Consider the following 24,044-nt stretch of genomic DNA (forward strand, 5'->3'; position numbering starts at 1 on the left):
GAGCATATTATCATTTTTTAACACCACTAGAGCAATCTTTTAGCATGCAGAAATATGATATCAGTTGTCTGGCAGGAACATAGAAAAATACCTATTTTGGCTTTATCAGATGTTAATATACATACATAATTTTCTATCCTAATGGTATCCTTGCTAAAATAGGACATGTTTTATGCAAAGCTTCACTTTTTTGAATCTAAGATTTTTATTTTATTTCGCTCATGCTCAAAGCTGGCCTGATTATCTTTCCATTCTATATTTATACACCTGGACTGCTGACAATTAAAATCTCAGTTTCCTAATGATCACAGAACATTCAGAAGTTTTATTTTGTGATAGTTTTTCAGGTAAGTTGGCTGGTGAAAATTCTATTAATGGTGAATTCCAGAAGGATATATCAAACTTAGGTCACATTACTAGAGTGAAGAATATGGCTTAAGGAAAGGGAAAAATGTTACTTTTCAATGTTGAGCATAAGAGATGCTGAAGAGTTATAGAGTCATTTAAATCTATACAGTTATTCTCTGGTTCCTTGATCAAGGAATCCCTAATGTCATTCTGGTATCAACTAAAGTAGTTAGAATATGGGATAAAGGATGGTCATGCCCAATAAATTCAACCTAAAGTCATGAATCATCAGTGACAAGATGATTCTCAGAGAATAATGGCAGCAGGGTGAAGATGTTACTAGGTGTTCATCCTCAGTGACTCATAACACACTGAATGCTCAATTATTCTCAACACTGAAAAGAGAAGAATTGAACAGAAGAAGAAAAACAAGAGACAGCAATAGGATGGTCTTATTATTAAGGAAACTATGGCGAAATTAGGAAATCACCTCTATAGTGAGTTCTATAGGAAATAAATAATCCCTTTCTATTGCTCACTACTTGACCAGGATTGTGAATAGCATTAGCCATCTAAAAGGGATTCTCATATTGAATGAATGTTGGTTGGAGAGTGGCAGGCAAATTTCTGTTGGGTCTTATGGAGAAGTTCAAAATCAATCAGGTACATACAAAAAGTGGGAAAACACAGAAAAAGTAAACCGAGGTTCTTGGCATGGAGTGGAGACTGACATGAAAAACAGAAACAGATAGTTAAGCCATTTGTCTCTAAAGAGACTGAAAACAAAACAACCAAACACATTAGATTGGAAATACAAAGAAAACATGAAACTCTCATTTGCCCCTTTGGCTAGCACTCTAGACAGACAGGCCAAAGAATTAGAGACACTAATGAGATAAGTCATGTTTAAGAGACTGCAGAGGCGTGTGGTTACCCAGACAACAAAAGGCATTGCTCATATGTTTGCACAAAGTGGAAGACAAATTTTGACTGCTTCCTCCAGACAGATGATTTCTTTCCTAATAAGCTCTCTAAATACACAGCCAAAGTTCTGAGTTCTGAGGCATTCTTCTTCATAGAGATATATTAGTCGAATGAATGAAATGCTTAAAATCTTACAGAAAAAATGGCAGCTTGATTGTAACAAAATCAGAGGTTACTACTTTAAACTACCAGTCCTTTACAGCTGTGGATTGTAATGTATCTGGCACAATTCCAGCTTCAGTATACTAAAGATATGTCACTGAAGGCATTTGTTTTAAATCAAGGAAAGAGGAAAATCTATGAAAGGAGAATGAAAACATTCAAGCCATGGAAATGCTATCTTTTGTAAAACAAAATTCCTATAGTTAGCAATATAATTTAAGAAAATATAGTTAACACAAGGATAGATTGAAGTGGTCACATATTTCATTTGTTCATGATTTTACATCTTTGTGTGTATCTAAGAAAAGAAAATTCAGTTCATTTTGTTAAAGTTAATTATCTCCTGATGCAATGCTAGTAAAACAAAGATGTGAAGACACTGTAAAGAACTTGTGCTTGTGTGGTGGGGGGAGTCCACATTCAATAGACAACATCCTGAAAAGACCCAGATTTGTCTTTGGGTTACAGGGTCAATACTGTAAGTGATTTTATCATTTTTTTTAACATGCTCAGTGTTCTTTAAACTTATTTGTTATGATTTACCACCCACCCTCCATAAAAAGCAAAACCCACTCTCAAAACCTTCATTCACACTACCAGCTAAACAAAAGATATCATGGAAGACTAGAAAGCACACAACATTTGAAATCAGAAACTTGGTTTAAGAGCCAGTCCTAGTTTCTCTATAAATTATGTGGTGCATAAAAATAAAGGATTTGAATTAGATGATCTAAGTCTTTAGGTTCTAAACACAAAATTATATAACAGTTTAAAAACATTATACATTCTTTACAAATCTTAAGGATGCATCTAATGCTAAATATGAATTTTCATGCATTAGTCAGTAAGTCAAAAATTTGTTGATACTTATGGGTGCAATTTTGACATCATCTCCCTATGTGAAAGATCTGGAATTAAGAAAGCAAGGTACCTTCTGAGGTTTACAGTTTAAACAAGCACAACAGCTAGATGTAAGGCAGAACTATCTGAAAGCAGAGATTGTAAAATGGTACATTGAGGACTAAATTTAAGTTAAAGTTAAAAAAACCCTATTAAGTTGATTCTAACTTTAAAATTAAGAAGATATCACTTTAACAAATTAAACTTTTTTTTTTCTTAAAAATTAAGGATAAATAAGATAGTATATCAAAGCAGGCCAACATTCCAGAGTGGCAGAGTCAATCAGCTGCTTCTGTTTTAATGAGATACATCTTCAGTTTGCCTCTCTCACCTGGATCCCTAATGTTCTGTCCAAGCTGTTTCACTCATTTAACTTACCTATATAGCTGGTTTGCAACCCATGCCTTAAAGAGACAAAAGAATTCGACTTTAATGAATAAATCATGTATCTATAAGAAAGGGGGTTAAAACAGAAATAAACATGGAAAAAGAAAAGTCAGAGAAGCAAATGTTGAGAGTGTGTCTCCAGAGTCATTAGGTAAGCATCTTGTAGATAAACTGGAATACTTATGTAGCAGATATGTAAATGCGTATATATATATATATATATATATATATATATATATATATATATATATGAATATGTACACATAAATTGGGCCCTTATAGTTCAATATCTCTCCATCAAGTTCATTCAAATTATGAATATATACATAATACTGGATTTTATATATCATTTTCTTTCCTGTTTCATTAACATTAGTTTCCTGCTGTTTCATTACACTCTAGATAAACTAGCAATCCATTTTCTTTTGTTTTGAATTTTATTTATTTTTTTATACAGCAGGCTCTTATTAGTTATCTATTTTATACATATTAGTGTATATATGTCAATCAAAATCTCAGAATTCATCCCACAGCCACCACACCCCATTGGAGTCCATGTTTGTTCTCTACATCTGTGTTTCTATCTCTGCCTTGCAAATCGGTACATCTGTACCATTCTTCTAGATTCCATATATATGCATTAATATACGATATTTGTTTTTCTTTCTGACTTACTTCACTCTGTGTGACAGTCTCTAGATCCACCCAAGTCTCTACAAATGACCCAATTTCGTTCCTTTTTATGGCTGAGTAATATTCCTTTGTATATATGTACCACATCGTCTTTATCCATTCATCTGTTGATGGGCATTTAGGTTGCTTCCATGACCTGGCTATTGTAAATAGTGCTGCAATGAACACTAGGGTGCATGTGTGTGTTTGAATTATGGTTTTCTCTGGGTATATGCCCAGTAGTGGGACTGCTGGGTCATATGGTAATTCTGTTTTTAGTTTTTTAAGGAACCTCCATACCGTTCTCCATAGTGGCTGTATCAATACATTCCTACCAACAGTGCAAGAGGGTTCCCTTTTCTCCACACCTTCTCCAGCATTTGTTGTTGGTATGTTTTCTGATGATGCCCATAGTAATCCATTTTCTAAGTCTAAACAGAATGTGGAAAAATAATGAGGTCACCTTGTAGGCTACTTCCTGGGCAGACAATTGATATTCTTCAGATGGTAGTCAGTCTTTTTGTGAGCCTGTGCTTTCAAACATTAACAGTTAGTTCAGTTAGGCCTTTTGGAAGACCTGAAAGCACATTATGTAGGCTGAGATCTCTAATACCTAAACCAGACCAAGACCAATCTCAATGATCACAATAATAATAAAAGTGATGTCTTCTTAATAAAGGAACTTTGATTCATTAGGGTAATTAAGGGAGGCAGAGAAAATAATGCATATTATAATTGTGAAGTTACATTCTTGTAAATGAAGCATGATCTATTTATGGCTAGAAAAAAATGTGGGTGTATATGTGAATATTCCTGGGTGTGAAAGAAGATGGAAGGGGCGTGGTAGGAGATGAGTCTAAACATCATGGAGAGGCTTGTAAAACACTGATTTTTTAATGGAAATCCATTTGAATGTTTTAAGTAGGGAGATATGATGATGAGTTTAATGTTCTAAGATTATTTTGGCTATGGTGTGAAGAATGGCTTGGGGATGGGGACCAAGGAGATACAGGAAATTCAGAGGAAGCTTATTCAACGGACTCCAGAGGGGAGGATACAGGAAATTCAGAGGAAGCTTATTCAATGGACTCCAGAGGGGAGAATGTGAAAGTTTAATCTAGGCTTTTGTGAGACAAAAGTGGAAAAAATGGGATATATCTGGAGATAAAAATATTTAAACTAGTGATGAATACCAAGGATGAGAAGAATAACTTGTAAAGGATAACTTTCAAGATTGACAAGTTATTGCCATGTCTCTTCAAGATTTTCAATTAAGTTATTGCTTCTAATTTTAAAAATATGACCTACTTTATGACAAGGCCTGTTCTAGATGCTAGGATTACAAACGGTAGGGGGGAAAAAACAACAAAAAACCCCTGCCATCCGGGAATTTATTTATAGCAAGGTAAGGTAGACAATAGATAATAAACATAATAAATGAATAAAATATATGGCAGTGAAAAAAGATAAGTATTATGGAAATGAAAAAGAGCAAGGCATTGAAGATCCCAGGATGGGAATGGGGCAGTAGATTATAATCATCAATAAGTTATGTATTCAGAAGATCACATCTGAACAAAGACTTGAAGGAGTTCAGGAATTGAGTCATGCAGGATATCTGGCTGAAGAACATTTTAGGCCAAGAGAACATTTCAGGAATGGCCTTACATTAGTAGGTACTGATGGGTTTCAGAATAGCAAAGCTTCTCTGGAGAAGAGTGAGTAAGGGGGAAAGTAGTAGAAGATAAAGTCAGAGAAGTAACAGGAGACCAAATTTTTTAAACCCTTGTAAGATATTATGAGAATTTCAGTCTTTTCAGTGGGGAACCACTGGATATATATATATTTTTTTTTGGTGGTACGCGGGCCTCTCACTGTTGTGGCCTCTCCCGTTGCAGAGCACAGGCTCCGGACACGCAGGCTCAGCGGCCATGGCTCACGGGCCCAGCCTCTCCGCGGCATATGGGATCTTCCCAGACCGGGGCACGAACCCGTGTTCCCTGCATCGGCATGTGGACTCTCAGCCACTGCGCCACCAGGGAAGCCCTGGATATTTTTGATTTGACATGTGATATAATCTGATTTATGTTTTACATGGAGCATTCTGGCTACTGTTTTGTGAGTAATAATGATAGCAAGGAGACCAATTAGGAGGGTATTGCACTAATTCAGAAGAAAGATGATGGTGGTCCAAAACTAGGTCCTTGCAGTCACGCTGACCTAAGGTATTCAGCTCCTGGGCATACTATTGAAAGTAGACTCAATAGTATTGCCTGATTTTGGAGTTATGAGAAAAGCAGAGAGGCCAACAATAACTCTAAGATTTTACTTTGAGCGCCTGGAAAATGGAGTTGCCATTGAATGAGATTGGGGAAGCAGATTTTGTGGATCATATGAATAGTTTATTTTTAGGCATGCTCCACTGGGGATTTTTTTTTTTTAAACATCCAAAAGGAAAACCAGAGCAAGCAGTTGGACAGAGCCTGATATCAATTAGGCAATTGTTAGCATGTGATTATATGTTAAACCATGAAACAATATGAACTCTCCAAGGAAGTGAGGAAAGATAGAAAGAAGAGGATGAAGGTCTGAGCCTGGGGCATTCCAATGTTAAGAGGGAAGGAGAAAAGGATCTAGCAAAAGAGACTGAGAGGTGAGGAAAAAAAGAGAGAACAATAAAAGAAAAACTATACTGATGATTCATCTTAGAACTATTTTTTTTTTTTTTTTCTTTTTGCGGTATGCGGGCCTCTCACTGTTGTGGCCTCTCCCGTTGCGGAGCACAGGCTCCGGATGCGCAGGCCCAGCGGCCATGGCTCACGGGCCCAGCCACTCCGCGGCATATGGGATCCTCCCAGACCGGGGCACGAACCCGTATCCCCTGCATCGGCAGGCGGACTCTCAACCACTGCGCCACCAGGGAGGCCCAGAACTATTTTTTATTACAGGGTTTATTATTACATCAAGTGAAGTAACAAACAAAAAATCTACTTAAAGTTTAACTGGAAAGACTGATACTGCTACTATGAAGAGAAAGGTTTCTCAACTCTGACACTATTGACATTTTGGTAAGGATAACTCCTTGTGAGAAACTAATTTATGCATTGTAGGGTGTTAAGCATTTCCCCTGGCCTCTACTCACTTGATACCAGCAGCACTCCCCAGTTGTGACAATCAAAAATATCTTCAGACATTACCAAATGTCCCCTGGGGTGAAAGATCATCCCCAGCGGAGAACCACTGATTGTAGAACCATTAAGTGCTTTCTGATGCCTGCTTCCTCCATGACTCTAAGCATTTGTCAAGGTCTTTTAATGAATTTCTGTCTCCAATTTATTGAACACTTCTTTATCTTCCTTTACTTGACCTTTCAGCAGTACTCTAGAAATATAATCCCAACTTCTTTTTCAAAACACTTTCTTCTCTTAGCTTTTGTGACTCTGCATTCTAGTTTTCTCCTAATGCACTGGTCACTCTTTGTCATCATTTTAATCTAGCCCCAGAGCTTCGTTCCAGTCCCCTCTTTACTTCCCCTGGTAATCTAACCTGGCTTCATGGTTTTAGATGCCTCCTCTATTTTTCTATTCTTTAATGTAAATCTCCAGTCCAGAGATCTAAGATAAAGCCTTGAATACATCACTGACTAACTGACATCTCACTTGGATCTCTTACAGGTATCTGACATAACATGACTAAAACTGAACCCACAGTTTACCATTTTCAGTATCCATCAAATTATAGAATCCGAAAGCTCAGGTGTCAGTCTGGAGTCCTTCCTGTCCTCATTTTTCACATTCATTTTATTTGCAAACATTTTTCCTTAAAATTCTACTCACTACCCTCCATTTCACTGAGACTACAACAGTGCAACATAACACCATTTCTAATTGGGAGCATAGTCCTCCTATGTGGTCTCCTTCTGTTCCAGTCTTTTCTCCCACCAGATCCATTCTCCACATAAAAAGTGAAATAGTTGTCTTAGATATAAATAAGATGGCATTACTTCCTTCTCATCTCTTAGGTCTTAGCTCAAAATCTCCTTTCTTCAAATGTGCCTTTATTGATCATCTTACTCAAAACCTACAACGTTTAAGTTTTTCTCTCTAAGTCCAGTTTTTATTCCCCTCAATACACTTTTCAAAACTGGACATTTTTTTGTATTTATTTATTTATTAGTTTACTTGACTTTGTCTTCATTCCACAGAATATAAACTTCATGAGGACAAGATTCTATTACCTTTATTGTATCCTAAGAACCCAACACCAAACAAACAGAACTCTTAAAATAAAGCTATGGGTATGGTTGAATAAAACTTGACTGGTTCACCTTAAAATGCTATACAATTCGATCAATAACTTACTCAGTATTATTAATTATATTATCATATGTTTTATATGGTCTTATAAGATTTATGTTCAGTAAATTTTGAATATTAATCACAGCTGTTTCAGAACCATTAACTCTAATCAGTATGCATTACTGAGTGACTGTCTTATGCAGTCAACAACAGTCAAGCCACAAAATGGTAATAGTGTAATATCTGATAGTTTTAGATCTCTTCCAAAGTAATTGTAATAAATGATTTTAGCTGTTGACTGGTTTGAATAAACTCAGATGGTTTTAAAAGTATTCTTGCTAAGGAAGTATAGACAGTTTCAGTTTAGAGTTTAATGGTTGTCATAAATTTATAATAATGAAGAAAAAAATTTTAAAAATAAACTATCAATTTTTACCACTACCCAAACGTCCTAAAACAAGACCTTGAAGTTTTTGCTAAAATGTGTGTACACACACACACACACACACACACACACGCTTATGTATGGGTTCATAGACATACCTATAAATTTATGTTTATGTGTGTGTGTGTGTGTGTGTGTGTATGCATGTGAATGAGAGGTACACACAGACCCATATATTTGGTATGAGGTTTATAGCTAGGACTCCAATTCAAAATTGAAACCTATTAAAGAAAACAGTTTGAATATTTTGTTAAAGCTTTTCAGAAAAAATGGTCTAATCAAATTTTTTGAGAAAAAGTTATGATTATTAATGAATAAAATTATAAGTAAATTTATACTGAACATTATTTTTTGCATAATGGAGAATATGCCAAAAATGGTATCTCATATTCACTTCTCAAAACCAGGTAGATCAGAGGAACCATTTGTTTTGCTCAGGAGTATTCAGCTATTTAATTGTAAAAATCTAATCTGTATATTTAAAGTCATTTTCATTTTTCTAAGCATTGACTTACTTTATAGTGCTTGCCATCATGCATCTAGCATTTCATATTAGAAATGACAAATGGCCAGAAAGTATGTACAATTGTTGTATAACACAATCATATTCTGTTCTAACTACTAAAATTCAAATTCTCATTATGCTTTACATATCAATTGAATTATGTCAGTCTTTTAAGTTTTAAATTACTTAATTTCTTAAAGGAAAAATCTATCCATTTTGTATAGCTAAGGGGGTTAGAAAATCATAAGTAATTCTATCTATAAATAACTTAGTCTGCATTTGAAATTTAAATTTGCAATCCTAATTACTATTCCAACCATTTTCACAGATTACAGAAGAGAATTCCCTTCATTATTTCTAAAAAAATATCATGTTAAAAACTATCTTCCTGGGCCTCCCTGGTGGCGCAAGTGGTTGAGAGTCCGCCTGCCGATGCAGGGGATACGGGTTCGTGCCCCGGTCTGGGAGGATCCCATATGCCGCGGAGCGGCTGGGCCCGTGAGCCATGGCCGCTGAGCCTGCGCGTCCGGAGCCTGCGCGTCCGGAGCCTGTGCTCCGCAACGGGGGAGGCCACAACAGTGAGAGGCCCGCATACCGCAAAAAAAAAAAAAAAAAAAAAAAAAAAAAAAAACTATCTTCCTTTAGAATGGACTTCAGTTAACATTTAGTTGTCTGAGCAATATTCTTCTGATTTCTGATACAACATATTTTCTGCCCTTTGTTGCAATGAAAATATTCCACTGTTTTCAGTATCTGTGAATATGCTTCCAAGATAACCTGCTATCACATGGATAACTCCTTCCATTTGCTTCACTGATAATAGGGTTATAACTAAAGTATCCATAGTTTGATTTGTACATTTTTCTTTCTTTTACCTATTGATTCAGAGATAGAAATCAATGCACCATATTCAGTGTAGGGAAAAATCTTAAGTTTTGTTTTCTGAGGAGTGGGGAATTCTCAGGTCAGTATCATTTAATAATTGTGCCAAAACTTAGAAGATGAAATAGAGTGCATGTTCATTAAACTAATGGATGACTATCTGGTGACTGTTAAAGGAGCAAAATATAATACATTGCAGGGAAATTCATGAGGGTAGAAATTCAATTCTTTACATACAAGATGGATTTCAAAGAAATAAATACAAATTGTCCAGGTAATAACTGGATAGACATAAACTATGTCACAAATTTTGGGGAAATCATACATATTTACTATCTGGAAGGGACTTTAATGATTTTCTACTTCAATAAAGTAGTTAGCGTTCAGATGAGTATGTTGAGACTCAGAGATGTAGCAAGTATCTCAAGTTAAAGTCTAAATTGTGTCACATTATAGCTGCATGGCCATAGATAAGTCATTTAATCATTCTAGAATGCACATTGCTCATTAACTTAAGGTGGTGAGAATGGATTTATTCCATATTTATAATATTGAGATATCAGGATTACAAAAAGGTTTAGGAAGCAAAGTTAAATAATTGCCCTTATCAGTGTAGCCTTAGGTATTTTTATACATATATATAATACACTGGTTGGAATTTCTATGGAATGCTTGAAGGTTTAGAACATGGTGCTAAAATTCATGGCTCAGAGGTTCCAACCTTATAATCATGACACTTAGTTAGCTATGATGGGCTTCTAGAAAATGTACCCTACTGTTACCCACTTTTCTTCCTATTGAATACTGTAAGTCATCAGTAGGTCTAAGAAGAGAGAGAGGAAAAACAAACAAATAGAAAGTCTAGATTACACAATACATCTTATTACTACCATTAAAAGACTAATGTTTCAAATCCCATTAGAAAAAGGCTAATCAATAACTTTGCATTGATGATGAAAGACTCTATACCACATTAATAAAATTAAAAATTAAAATATGTAAAATATATAAATAAAGTATATATTGATCCATTTATATATTTGAGTACATAAGAATAAATATTTAGCTATTAAACAAGTTTGGCTCGTGGCCTACAATAAACAGTTTGCTAGAGGCTACTGATTGTATTTATCCATCTCCCCAAGGACAAAGCTAAAAAATTATCAAATCATTTTCACTGAAAATTATATGAAAAATAAAGATATATTTTTAGCAACTATCAAATTCAGGTAAGAGTAATTTGCAATTAATTTGTAATGTGAGAATATGCATTATAGGGAAGAACATTTTGCCAGTCATCATCAACATCATCACCATCATTATCATATCATTCTGTTAATCTATACAGTACTTATTATGTGCCAAGAACTATTAATGCTAATATAAATATAGTGTGTGTGTGTGCACGCACGTATATTCCTCACTAAAACCTCATGAAATGGAGAGTACAGAGAAGCTAAGAAGCTAGTAAGTGACAGGAACAAGATTAAAACCCAGTCAGTGTAATTTCACAATATATACTCTTTATCACTTCATTAATACATGAAACTGTACCACAGGAACAATGTTTTTGCAAAGCAAACTTCTGTTTTAGAGATAAAGAAAGCTAAAGCTAGTCAAGACTGAGTCAGTCTTTTGGTCTGATTGGAAGGAGATGATATGTGAGTGAAGGAGGGTAGAGTGATCCACTGAAGTTCTTGGCTCTGTCCTAGAACTACCCTTAATAGAACTAAAGCTTTGTATAACACTGGGTTTGGGGGAGGAGTTAAAGAAACAACTCTGATATATATGGATTTTTACTCACAGTTAATTTAATCTAAACTGAATTTAAAAGCTAATAATATAGCTTCTTTTAAAACCAGCTTATTGACACCTACTACTGATAAAAAATAGTGTTCCAGATTTCCATCAAATGATATTCACGGAGTTCAAATATTTACGGTAAATACCTCTGAAAAAGGTAGTGAAGACTTCCAGATAGGTGTCTCTGATTCGTTTCAAATACAAAGCTTTAATTATTTAGTAGGATTAAAGTAATTTAATCCTACTGTGATAGTATTTGACTCTTCGGCTGTATGGGAATGGGCCAGGCCCCACCAAAATAAGTCTTTATCTGTTATTTCTCTGCCAATTTACTTCAAAATATAAAATACATAATAAATTGACATGCCCTAAAACAAAAAAGGATAAACTACAACCACAAGTCTAAACAAATGTTCTAGTTTATTTTTCTCAGAAGGAATAACCATGATAATCAATGTGTCCGTCATACACCAGTAAACAATATTGTTCTATTTTGGATGTTCCCTGAAATATAGTTATTAGGAGTCAGAAGAAATGATTACACTATCGAATTGATCTCTTGCCCTAGAAGAGAACTATATTTCTCATATTGTTAAAAATGAAACAATTTACCCTGTATATTTTTGAGTTTATTTTGTAATGTAAAAACAAAGTGATGATTCCCAATATGATCTCATGATGAAAAAAACCCTCATGTTCACAGTATATTATTAAATACTATAAAATATAGAAAGTTCTAGAAATTTTAGGTATTATTAATTACCATTCTTATGTAACTACAGAAAATGTATTAAAAGAAACACATAATATCATGCAATTAAAATGAATTGTACCCAGCTATGAGAATAAAGGTGTAGGGAAGTGTTTTATTTTTATACAGGGAGAATACTGGGAGGAATCACTGAATATATTAATTACCTCTTATAATCAGATACTGTGATTGACAGATTAAAAAAACAGGGAAGTGGGGGAAGGAGTGAGTCTTCAAATATTCAATTTTATTTACTTACAATCAAGCCACTGTTTGCTTGCCTTTTTTCTCTGCCATGTATCATTTTGTAGAAAATTCCACCTGGATTAAACTGAGTACTCCAAATAATCATATCTCTCTGATAATATACATCCATCCCTGTTATCCTTGAATTATGTTCAAAATGAGAAATTTGTTGATGATCGCCACTGTAGTTGAATGGATATATAAAACCCAGGATATCAGTGTCATTAGCAATGTAGAGAACTTGATCTTCAGAGCCTGGAGATTATTATAATAAAATACAAAAATAACATAAATTTCAACTAATGTAAAAGCAACGAATGTACTTTTAAATTAACTTGAATTGTTATTCTTAACACAGTTTCTTGCTCAATAAAAATAAACTGGGTTTATACCATCTTTTAGTCTTCATGACATTTCTAAAACACACTTAACTAAACATTTCTAAGAGTTATTAATGGAGGTTTTCTTAGGTCAAAGCTTACCTTATGGCTAGAAATTAGGTATTTGTAGTAGATATCCTTTTTATGAAAAGGGATTTCTATTTGGTAAGTCACAATACCTTATGTCTTAATGTTTTGGATCTGAATATTCAAATACCATGTTATATACTCATTAAGCCTCAGACATTTCTGAGCATTTAGTTTATGCACCTGAATGATCATTACCTTAGGCTAAGAAATAAAAATTACAAGATGAAGAGTCTTCTTCTTCCAATATTCATATATGTCAAATGTTCTTTTATTTTTATTTTATAAAAATATCAGTGTTTATTATGTTAACATGCCATAATCTCAATATTTTCTAGAATCTTGCTAACTGGAACCATGTAGCCTGGAATTTTGACACCTACAATACAATACTGATGTAATTTGCATACTGAGACAAGTAAAACCCTAAACAGAATCCTGAAAATAGTAATTGAAATATTAATGAAACTGTAAAGAAAGACTGAATTGCATATATAATATGTGCAAATTTAAAAAAAATAATACACGAGTTGTAGTTCAGCTCTATAGGCTCAATAGCTCTCACTTAGTAAATGGTTACTATGTGATAGGAGATGTATTAAGTCTTTGACAATTTATCTCCTCTTACAACAACCATGGAAAGTAAGGATTAGGCCTCCCATTTTACAGGTGAGGAACTGAGGCTCAGAGAGTTTAACTTCCCCGAGGCCACACAATCGGGTGCAATGCTGGGATTCGAATACAAGTCTGTCTAATTCTACAGCCCATTCTTGCTTGATTCACTATATCATGTTGCTTTCCTCTTGTAATAACTGTCTTATTAACATTGTTAATCATACCCTGTAGCTAACAATATTTAAATTACAATATTATTTAGTAAGAACATAAAAGCATTAAAAGCCATATCTAAGAAGCCCCAAATATATATCTGTAATTTAATTTTTTAAAAATGATATTCATAAATAGAGGAGGTCTGAATTTGAAGACAATTTTATTTTAAAACCTTTAAGTTCTTACTCAAAATTCCATTCTCCTTATAATGCTAACATTTAATTTAACCCGTTATTTTTATCCCAGTGGTATAATGTTTCCTCAAGTACACTGAGAGCAGGCCATAAAGAAAGATACTTCATATTCTATCACATTGGCTTTTAAATTTTACCTTCTGAAAAATTGTTTCAAACACAAAAGTGATTTTAATAGTAGCCAGGTATTTGACAGCCATGTTTATAAACCTTTCCAGATTAGATTAATTAAGAATGATAATAAATTGGACAATTTACCAGTGTTAAAAAGAGAATTATTTTATATTTTCAGGCATTAAGCCATTGCTAAAATGCAATATGAAACATTTTTTTTCCCATAAAATGTTTACAGCAAAATTATAATAACATTTAAAGTAATGGTTATATATCCTTACCTTTTGCTATGCAGGTGTTATTTCTTTCTTGAAAATTCTGGTCGCACACACATTTATAGGATCCTTCCATATTTACACATTGGTGGGAACACGTGCCAAACACCAAACATTCATTAAGGTCTAGAAAAGAAGAGCTCAAAATAGCACCATCATAACCCCAATTAGTACTGTCATTCTTTCCACTTTTCAAAAAAGACAAATGTATTTTGTGTCCTTCAACTTATTATTCCTATTTCTTTCATTGTCTTTTCAAACTGTTAAGTCTGTGACTTGCTATGTAATATTTTCCGGCCATAACAATTTTTTCACAAGTTTCACTATAATGACTCATCAATTGTTTGTGCATTGCTTGTTAATCCACTTAACACATTGAAATATCCATTTCAAACTTCCCTAGTATTTTCATTCACTCAAATAATGGTTGAGTTTTCTGATTACCTGCCACCATACCTTTGCACATGTCATATGATATTCCTGTGTCCTGTAATGCCCTTGCTTTTTACATAGAAAATTTCTACTCATCTCTCAAGATTCACCTGAAGTGAAGCCTTCCTTGGTCTTCACCAATACACAATAATGGTTATCCATCTCCTAGATTCTCCACTTTTTGCTCTCTTGGAATTTCTATCTTATGCCACACATATGAAATACAGTTCATATGGTATTTCATATATGTGGTCACATATTCATATCCCCTACTTGACTGTCAGTCCCTTGGGATCATAAATTAGTATTTATTCATTTTTTTTATTGCCAACATTTTGCACAATTCCTGGCAAAGAATGAAGATATGGATACACCTCTAACACACTTCTGGCTTCATGTATACAAAGTGACTATGTAACAAGAAGGGCCAAGTGAACAAACAACAAAATCCTGAATGCCTACATAAAAATAAATATATATAAATCATAAGTAATAAATAAATCTTAGGCAATATCCTATGGCTTAGCACATGCCTCAAATTTTAAAGTTTTAAGCAGGGCCAGGATTGAGGTCAGGTGATTCTGGTGAATTATCTACTTTCTTTTTCTTTACCTCCTCTACTTCTGCTTTCAATCAGCATAAATTCCTCTGCCCCTTTATCACTTATAGTTGCCCTAATTACATAATAAATCTGTGAGATAAATCCTCCTCTTGAATTAGAGGAATTTAAGGATAAGCACAGCAATAATAATTTTCTCTTGTTTAGCACTCAGCAGTGTTCCAAAGCCTCAGTTTTAGAGATAAGGACTTTCCCAGTAACATTTGTAAGTGACAGTGCCAAGGCTTAAACTCAGGCTTCTTGATTCTATTGTCTCTACTATGATACTTTGCCCACGGTGAACTTACGTACTCTCAGGAGTGCCATTCTGCGTTTAATTGAAGTGTAGGCTAAAGAGACAAAACTGAATTTACTTGTTAACAAATGCTATACCAGGGATAAGTAAAATACATGGTACCAGCTCTCAGCCATCAAAAAAGTATTACAATAAATATTTTTTATTCGTTTTGGCACCTGTAACTTTGAACAGGGAGTTATTTGTATCTGTGGTTTCTCTTTGAGATGAAATCATAATCAGTGAAAATCTGCATGATTTGATAAAATCTCAGTTCTCTCACATGGCCCTGTATTGGCCAGAATCACCGTTTCTTCTCATCTCTATAACCATGTCTATGTCGGGAGCTTTTGAAGAGGATGGAGTAATCTCACACATGTCCAGTACTTGGAACAGTGCCTGGCATGCAACAACTATTAATCCGTTTCTATTTCTTCCTTGCTGTTCCCTTACATTTTTCTTCCCTTTAGATATTTTAATTGAAGTGCTTTGGCTTTAACATCAAATAGTGATTTCTTATGCTCTTTTTGAGCTACCTATAGAAAGGACACAAAACATTTAAATTCTTTGGAATATAAATCAAGGTAATGTCTTTCCCCTTCTCCATACCAAGTCAAACTGCTTTTGTCTACTATCAAAACTTCATTTATTACATGAAGATATATATTTTGTTAGAATTCAGAAGTTACTCATTTGCACAACAGAAATACTAGATTCATAGTGATTTAAAATGAAGAATGTAGCTTGTAGGTTATATCTGTCATGGAATATAACTAAAAATAAAGACAATTTCAGGATCAGAATTTCTAAATTTAGTAAGTATATACAGGAAACAGAGCCCACTATTCACAAATAAGCATTAGAAAATTAATGCTATTTGGAAGTAAAATCTTGAAGAGATTGTGTGTGTGTTTGTATACAACTGACATAAAGTTTCTCGAAAGAAGAAATAATCCAGTCGAGAAATAATTTGCTTTTTTATTAAAATGGAGAAACTTAAGTTGCCAGTTTTCAGTGTTCCCTGTTAATGAAGAAATAAAATGGCATGAATAATCTAAACAAGTATATAACTCAAAATGTTCATATATATGATGTGATTACAATTATTTCCCCTTTGGATGAGAATAATTAATTTCAATAATTCCATTTTGATTGACACAATGTAAAAATCACTTTTATTTACCCAAGAATAACACAAGGAGACAATAGAGAAGAGAGCTTGTAGAAGAAAGCATTTTACGAGTTGAATTTGCCCTGGATAAGCCAGACTTGGATAATTTAGGTTTGGCTCTAACCATGATAATATCAATATTAATGGAGAAACTGGCAGAAAGTGCATATAGGTCTCTATTTCATGGCTCTGTAGTTAAAGACATGGTGTAAATTATATTTACATATAACTTACTATGAGATTCTGGCTCCCTTACATGCTCAGTTTTTAAATGATCACAAGTAAGCTGACAGAGATTTATTTAAAACCTGTCTTTGAATTTTAGGAGACACTCTTGATAATATAAAGCACTGTTTAAGACATGGAGTTAGGACAAAAGCCCACAATTCTCTAAAAGTGAATTACCTATCGCAGTATTGCAAATGCTACAACTCAAGAGAAGTGTGTGATCATAAACATGTTCTTTCGGGAAGGCCTCTAATTCTTCAATAGTTTCTGAACCAGCAATTTCGTTATTTGCATTTCAAAACAAAATTGTAACAATACAATAGAAATTCCTGCAGGTCTGAATCTGCTATACGAAAGGCTTTGTAAGCCTCAGCAACGGTTAGCTTAGCAGTGCAAACAAACAGTCTCTTGACCCCAGGGACTTTCACTCTCATAAGTAAAACGGTATCCCGTAGATATGCACCATTCTGATGAAAATCAGTCCCCTGTCATCTCACAATTTCGCAGCTTTGGGAGTCTTTTCTAACCTAAAGATTTAAGAGCAAGCTGTTGAGGAAATGTACTATACCTTCACACTGTCTGTTTTTCATGTTTCTCTGAAATCCAGGCTTACAGCGACAGAAAACAGATGTTTTTATTTGATTACAATATGCATCATCTCCACATGGATTCACATTATCTTCACAGGTATATTCAGCGGGAGCTAGGATTTAAAAATATGATCAAAACTGATATAATTCTAATTCCTGAGTGGGAGTTTACTACTTTTCTTAATTTGAAATTACACTTATTATTCCATAGATAACTCTTTTTGAATTTATAAGATTACGGTCTTCTCCCCATATAAGCCCTCATTTCTTATAAAGGTATAGAAGCAGATAAAAACCAAAATCAATTACATTAGGGATAGTTTAGACCAAGCTGCCAACAGCTGATATTTACAGCTGTGATTGAGCTATACTACTTTCCAAAAGGAATTCGAGAATCAATGGCTCTAATGACAGTCTATCTTTACCATGGTACAACGTACAAGAGTCACATTCTTCTCTAAGAACCAAACCATTTCCTAGAAGCTACCTAGAGATGTAGGCATCTATTGCTAACTTAAACTTAGTATTCAGGAACTCAGTCAAGGGTACTACCATGTTACTCAAGCAAGAGGTTAAATCATCAGTTCCTAAACACATACAGGGAGGAGCATTTGAGTTTGTAATATGTTCCAATGGACATGGACTGCAATACAAGTTAGGACAGACTATGTGTTATTTGTAGTTTCCAGCATGGTAGTTGCAACTTCATTGCTTTATCTCCAATTCAGGAAAATATTTTAGAGTGCAAATAAAAGAGAGGGACATTATTATAGGGGTAACATTGAATTAGCTCTATTTTACTTAAATCTAATTACATGAGAAATATGAAAACCTTAATTATCAGAAATATAATGTTAGTTCCCACTGATTCTTGACTATTTTGTAATTAATTGAAATACACCAGTGGAATTATATACACCACGATTGAGATATACATGGCCATATCCTTGTGGATACTGCTTCAACATCCAGTGAGGAACAACTTATGTATAAATGAGAACAAAATAAAAGACTCAAGAATTGGAACTATTTTGTGACTTTTACAAGCAATAAGAATTAAAGGTCATAAGCTTAATTAGTTTTCTCAATATGGAAAAATCAGATATCAAACATTAAACACAAAATTATTCACAATCAAGGTCTCATAACTCAAGTATCATAGCACTCTAACTGAATAAAATAATGATGTCGTTTTTGAGAATGACTCAGCAATGGATTAAGATTTTAAAACATTAAACAAATTATTAAGACCTTTACCATCATTCAAATGAATATCACTGTTTGTAAAATTCAGAAACTATTAAATTTATATTTTATAAATAAAATATTAAGGAATATAGATTTCTTTGATGATATCAAGGTCTGTATTTGGATAAAGTTTCAGCTTTAACAAATATACCCATAGCAAAATCAACCTTTCCTACCTCATACTTTAAATTAATTAAAATGATATTCTAAGGTTACTTTGGCAAAGGCCTAAAGACAAGTATTACTTAAGCACATTTTGAAGAGCAATCTTTTCTCACAGCAGTATAGAAAATTTTAGTCATGTTGAAGCAGAAACTGAACTTGTGTGTCGCTGCATTTTAACAGGAAACAAACTCACTTATTCTGCAGGCTTGTTCGTCTGAACCATCTCCACAGTCATCAAGCTGATCGCACTGGAGGTCCATGGGGATACATTTTTTATTACTGCAAGCAAACTCATCTTTTTTACAAGGTCTTGCTTTATATGTAAGCTTACCTATAGAGTTATTTAAAAAATGATCAGCACTTCAGAGAATCAAAACAAATTTATTGAGTCTATAACAGGTTTAAGATTTTGCTAAACACTATGAAAAACATAGATCCATAATCCTTTATTTGAAGCTCTTGGGGCTAAATGAAAAAAAAATTCTGAAATTTTTGATTCTTAGAAAAATAACACAGTATTTACCTTATAATAAATAACACTATATTTCCACAGGAAAATTTTTTGAATATTCACCCTAAGTGAGATTTTTTTTTTGGTTTTGCTGCATATTTTAGTAAAGCTTTTGGTTTTTTGAGTTTTAATTTCTGAATTGTGAAAAAGGGACTGTGTATGCATACATACAATCTATATAAACACTTTTCCCCCAAGAAGTTGTTTAACAGAATATTTTAAACCACTATATTGTTTCTCTCATTCAGTACTTTCTAGAATAAAGTACCTATAACCAATGGAGATTTACAAACCTGGAGGGAGTGGATAAAGTTGCACAGCTCTACTATGCAAATCAAATGTTAGTGGATTATCTTCATACCCTGTCAGAAAATCAAGTGCCTGAAAATATACCCTCAGACATGCCACATGAAAATATTTTTTTAAATTTTTTGAGCCCTAAAATCATTATATTATCTGTAGCTGTCACTGAATCAATTATTTCACATTAAAAAGATTTACCACCACAGGGATCTTCATCTGAATTGTCCCCACAGTCATCAACCCCATTGCACATTTGCTCAGGCTGCAGGCATATCCTGTTATTTCTGCATCTGTGCGGTCTTGTGGGTGGGCAAAGAAATTTTTCTGAAAAAAAAGAAAAAACAAAAAACAAAGCAGCTCCTTTGGGTACACTGACTTATGAAGAACCATCCTTCTTTTGTCTTCCTTTTATTTTCTTCCTTTTCAAATCCATAATCTAGCTTTTCTGAATATATTTTGTTGTGGAAAGTGCTTACATGTAGATACTAGAAAAATGTGTGATAATAGAAGGTATGATCCTAGTTATTTATATTAACCACAGAAAAGAGTACACAGCTGAAATGTTGAATGAAGTAAGAAAAGGAGCCAAACATCATGGTTTTATTTCCAAATGCTTTATCTTAGCTGACTTCCCCTAGTGTACCAAATTAATTTATGCCTACGGTTTATACAACATGGCAGGACACAGCTATCTGAAAGAGCAATTTCACACAGAATAGAGCTTGAGCAAGCATATGTTATAGATCCAAAATTGAAAATAGGTCATTCAGAAAAAAAAAAAAATCCCAACAACACTATAACTGTGTTTCTTACTCTCTGTCTCCATAAACAAATGGGCCGATATGTATTTAAGGCAAATAAGGTGATCTTATTTATTTATTTTTAATGTGTGTGTGTGTGTGACTTAAATAAACAATTAAAGCCAGGGAATTTTACACTTGTCCTTTCCATCACTATCGAATCTGAAGACTTCTACCCCTAAAGTAGGAAACATCTCTAATGTCTTCCCAGTCTCATATGCGGAATACTGCATGGTTCTATCATTGGCCCCCTGATGTTCTCACTTTTGAATTCTCTGCTTAGATATTCTCATTCATTCTCATGGATTTACTTGACACTATATTCTGAAGACTTTCAATTTGCTATCTAATTCTAGCATCTCATAGTTAATTATAGGATGTTCCCTTGGGAATTTAAAATTCAATAAGTTCAAAGCTCAATTCTTCATCATCTTCCCTTGACTGCCTTCTCCTCAAACAAGCTCTGTCATATTTCCATAGTTTAGTTTGTGGCACATAATAGCCACAAGTTTGGGATTATTCTAAATGCATCTCTCACTATGCTTCAACTCTTATTAGTCAACAAGTGCAGTTGGTATTGTCCCAAATTTGCCCTCTTATCTCCATGCATAACCAGTTACAACTCCAACAGCTCAGCTATTCATTATTTCTTACAGAGATGACTGTCATAGAATCCTTAATCTCAGTTTCATTGCCCAACCTAAAATCCTCCCAAAGCCACCAGAACAGCAATCTGATAATTTCTTCCATAACTATTCATCACTTCCAGAATAAAATTTAAGATACTTTACATGGCATAACAGACTTATCATTATCTTGTCCATGCCACTCCTACAGACTCATCCCTTGTCACTCTTTATTAGCTCCTTAAATATGGCATATTCCTTCTTGCCACTTTCCTTGTTTTAATTAAAGTCTATTTCTCACTCTAAGCAGAGTTCCTCCCCTTCAGGTTTTTTAGGAATATCTCTTAAATTGCTCAAACCTCATGTTATCTCATATTTGAAGACATCATAATTTCCTACTATGGCTTCCAGAACTTTGCTACTATATATTCACATTCTATTTTTTAAAATAAACTAAAAACAAAAACTGTTATTTTGAGGGCTAGGCATTTGGTTGTATTTTTTTCTTATCGCTATTTTCTCATTAACCTTATAAACATCACCCCCTCCCCAATTCACTGAAGACTGTAGCACCGTCCCTCACAGCTATTTCTCTCCATCTAAATTATTCCAGCATCCTAGGTGACATCAACATCCATATGAGCAAACCAGCCAATAACTGCACCTCTTAACTTCCTGATTTTCTCATACCCAATGTCCTTTTACTCTAATCCACCTAGGCCACCCATTCTTCTAGAAGGTTGTGGACATGGGTGGATTTCAACAAATTTATCTTCTTAATTCATCCAATGACAGTTCCTGCTGCCTGCAGATAAGAAACACTGACACAGCCAGATTTGCTATTTCCTCCAATTGCTTCATTTACAAAGCCACTAATTTTAAAACTCTGACCAAATTGTGACAACAATCTCCAATTAGCCAACTTTTTAATTCAACCAGTCTCATTAAAGATGTTTTTCCAGTCTTACCTGAAACTTTAGCCCATTGATACGTCTAACTCTTCCTTATTTACCATTGCTTTTTTTCTCTTTACTTCCCTTTCTGTTGACATTAGATTCCACATTCTATTTTTAATTTACTTATTTGATATTTATTGATGACCTTTATATGTTGGACATTTTTCTAAGTCCTTTTAGAAAATCACGTGTGTCCAAATAATCTGGATTCTCTGGCCCTTTTGCTTTTTTCATCTTAATTATCTAACAGAATCCCAAACTTAGATGAATGAAACCATCTGCTATCCCAATGTCTGCATCTGGGAAGCCCAGGAATGCTGCAGATGACCATACTGCAAGACCAACTGATATCACAAATATGAATATTTATCAATGCCAGATAGGACCTGAACACTACTTGGAAATCATTCATTTATATCTATATCTATATTTATATCTATCTATATATAATGTCACTCTTACCCTTTGCAGTAATGATTCAAATCTGCATTCCTTTTGAATCTCCCTACCACACCAACATTTCATATTCTATATATGAACATGCTTCCTTACTATACATAAAAAAGTGGAAATAAAAAGATTAAAAAAATGTTATTATATCATTAAATATGTGTACATCCACCTGCATCTGCATATAGTCTATCAACTCATTTCAAGGGGTCACTACCCTTATCTAAAACTAATTTTTTCACTTGCTCTGAAGCTTAATTTCCCCTGCCTCTTCAGGAACTATCCCATCTTTCTTGAAACATTTTATTACCTTTGTATTTCTCTTGTCATACTTCCTTTTTTTTTTTTTGCTTATCCTTTTGTTATCACTCACCTGAGTCTCTTCTGGCTGTTAATATTTATCTAGATGTTGGTGGCCCTCAATATTCTATCCTAATCCCCTCCTTTTATGTTTTACTCCCTCCCAGCCTAAATCTTACAAATTCCATAGTATTTACTACTACATTTTATGCTGACTCTCAAATTTGTATTTCTAGACCAGCTCTTTAAGCTCTAGAACCAAATATCTAGCACCTACTTGAAATGTGTACTTGAATGTCTCCTCAGATGCATCTCAAGCCAGACTTCTAATCTTTACTTGCAAAACTGTTCCTTTTCCTGTGTTCCCCATCTATTCAAATGTGCAAGCGAAAACAGCCTATAAATTATACTGGGCAACTTCCTCTCTCTTGCCTCCTATAACTACTCCATTATTTAATCTAATTCATTTTGCTTTTTAAATCACATTCAAACTGTGTATACTTTGCCATCATGGTCTGTCATTATCTTAATCCAAGCTACCCGCATAGCTTGCCTTGAGCTCTGCAATTGTCTTAACTATTCTTGCCTATTTCTATCCAATATTTGTGAAATATAAATATGACTATGTGCCTCCTCTATTTTAAATTCTATAGTATTTTTAATTGCTTTCAGGCTAAATCTAAAAATCCCTATCTAGACTCATAAGTTTCCATGTATCTCTTCTGTCTCTTTAGTTTCATCCATTATCCATCTTGCTCTGTATTCTCCAAGCACACATATCTTTCAGCTTCTCTAGTAAACTATGGTTTGCTCTACCTCAGGGCCTTTCTACATCTTGTTTCCTTTGCCTAAAATGTTGTGTCATCTACTCTCACTCCATCCCTTTCACCTACCTGGCAGCTATAAATTTCTCAGACTCAAACTCAAATGTTACTTCTTATAATCCAAGATTGAGTAAAATCCTTCTTTTCTATATTTTTATAACTTATTTTACTTTTTCTTCATTGCACATATCATAGTTTATAACTATATATTTTTGTGATCATTAATATCCCTCTTCCACTAGACTCTCGGCTCTGTGAAGTCTGGGTCCATATCTGTTTCTCT

The 24,044-nt window shown here is 34.0% G+C and overlaps 1 protein-coding gene across 1 annotated transcript in view; it reads right to left on the reverse strand.

Annotated features, from left to right (window-relative positions):
• Positions 1-24,044, reverse strand: part of LRP1B (LDL receptor related protein 1B) — a 1,545,691-nt gene that overhangs the window by 114,372 nt on the left and 1,407,275 nt on the right. Inside the window, exons 73-77 of the mRNA XM_060105953.1 lie at positions 20,004-20,129; positions 19,185-19,322; positions 17,557-17,691; positions 14,271-14,390; positions 12,397-12,638 (exon numbers count right to left, since the gene is read on the reverse strand). Coding sequence (XP_059961936.1) covers positions 12,397-12,638; positions 14,271-14,390; positions 17,557-17,691; positions 19,185-19,322; positions 20,004-20,129 — 761 coding nt within the window. The remainder of the gene's footprint in view (positions 1-12,396; positions 12,639-14,270; positions 14,391-17,556; positions 17,692-19,184; positions 19,323-20,003; positions 20,130-24,044) is intronic.

The sequence above is a fragment of the Mesoplodon densirostris genome, chromosome 8 (assembly GCF_025265405.1).
Source record: "Mesoplodon densirostris isolate mMesDen1 chromosome 8, mMesDen1 primary haplotype, whole genome shotgun sequence".
NCBI classification, from domain to species: domain Eukaryota; kingdom Metazoa; phylum Chordata; class Mammalia; order Artiodactyla; family Ziphiidae; genus Mesoplodon; species Mesoplodon densirostris.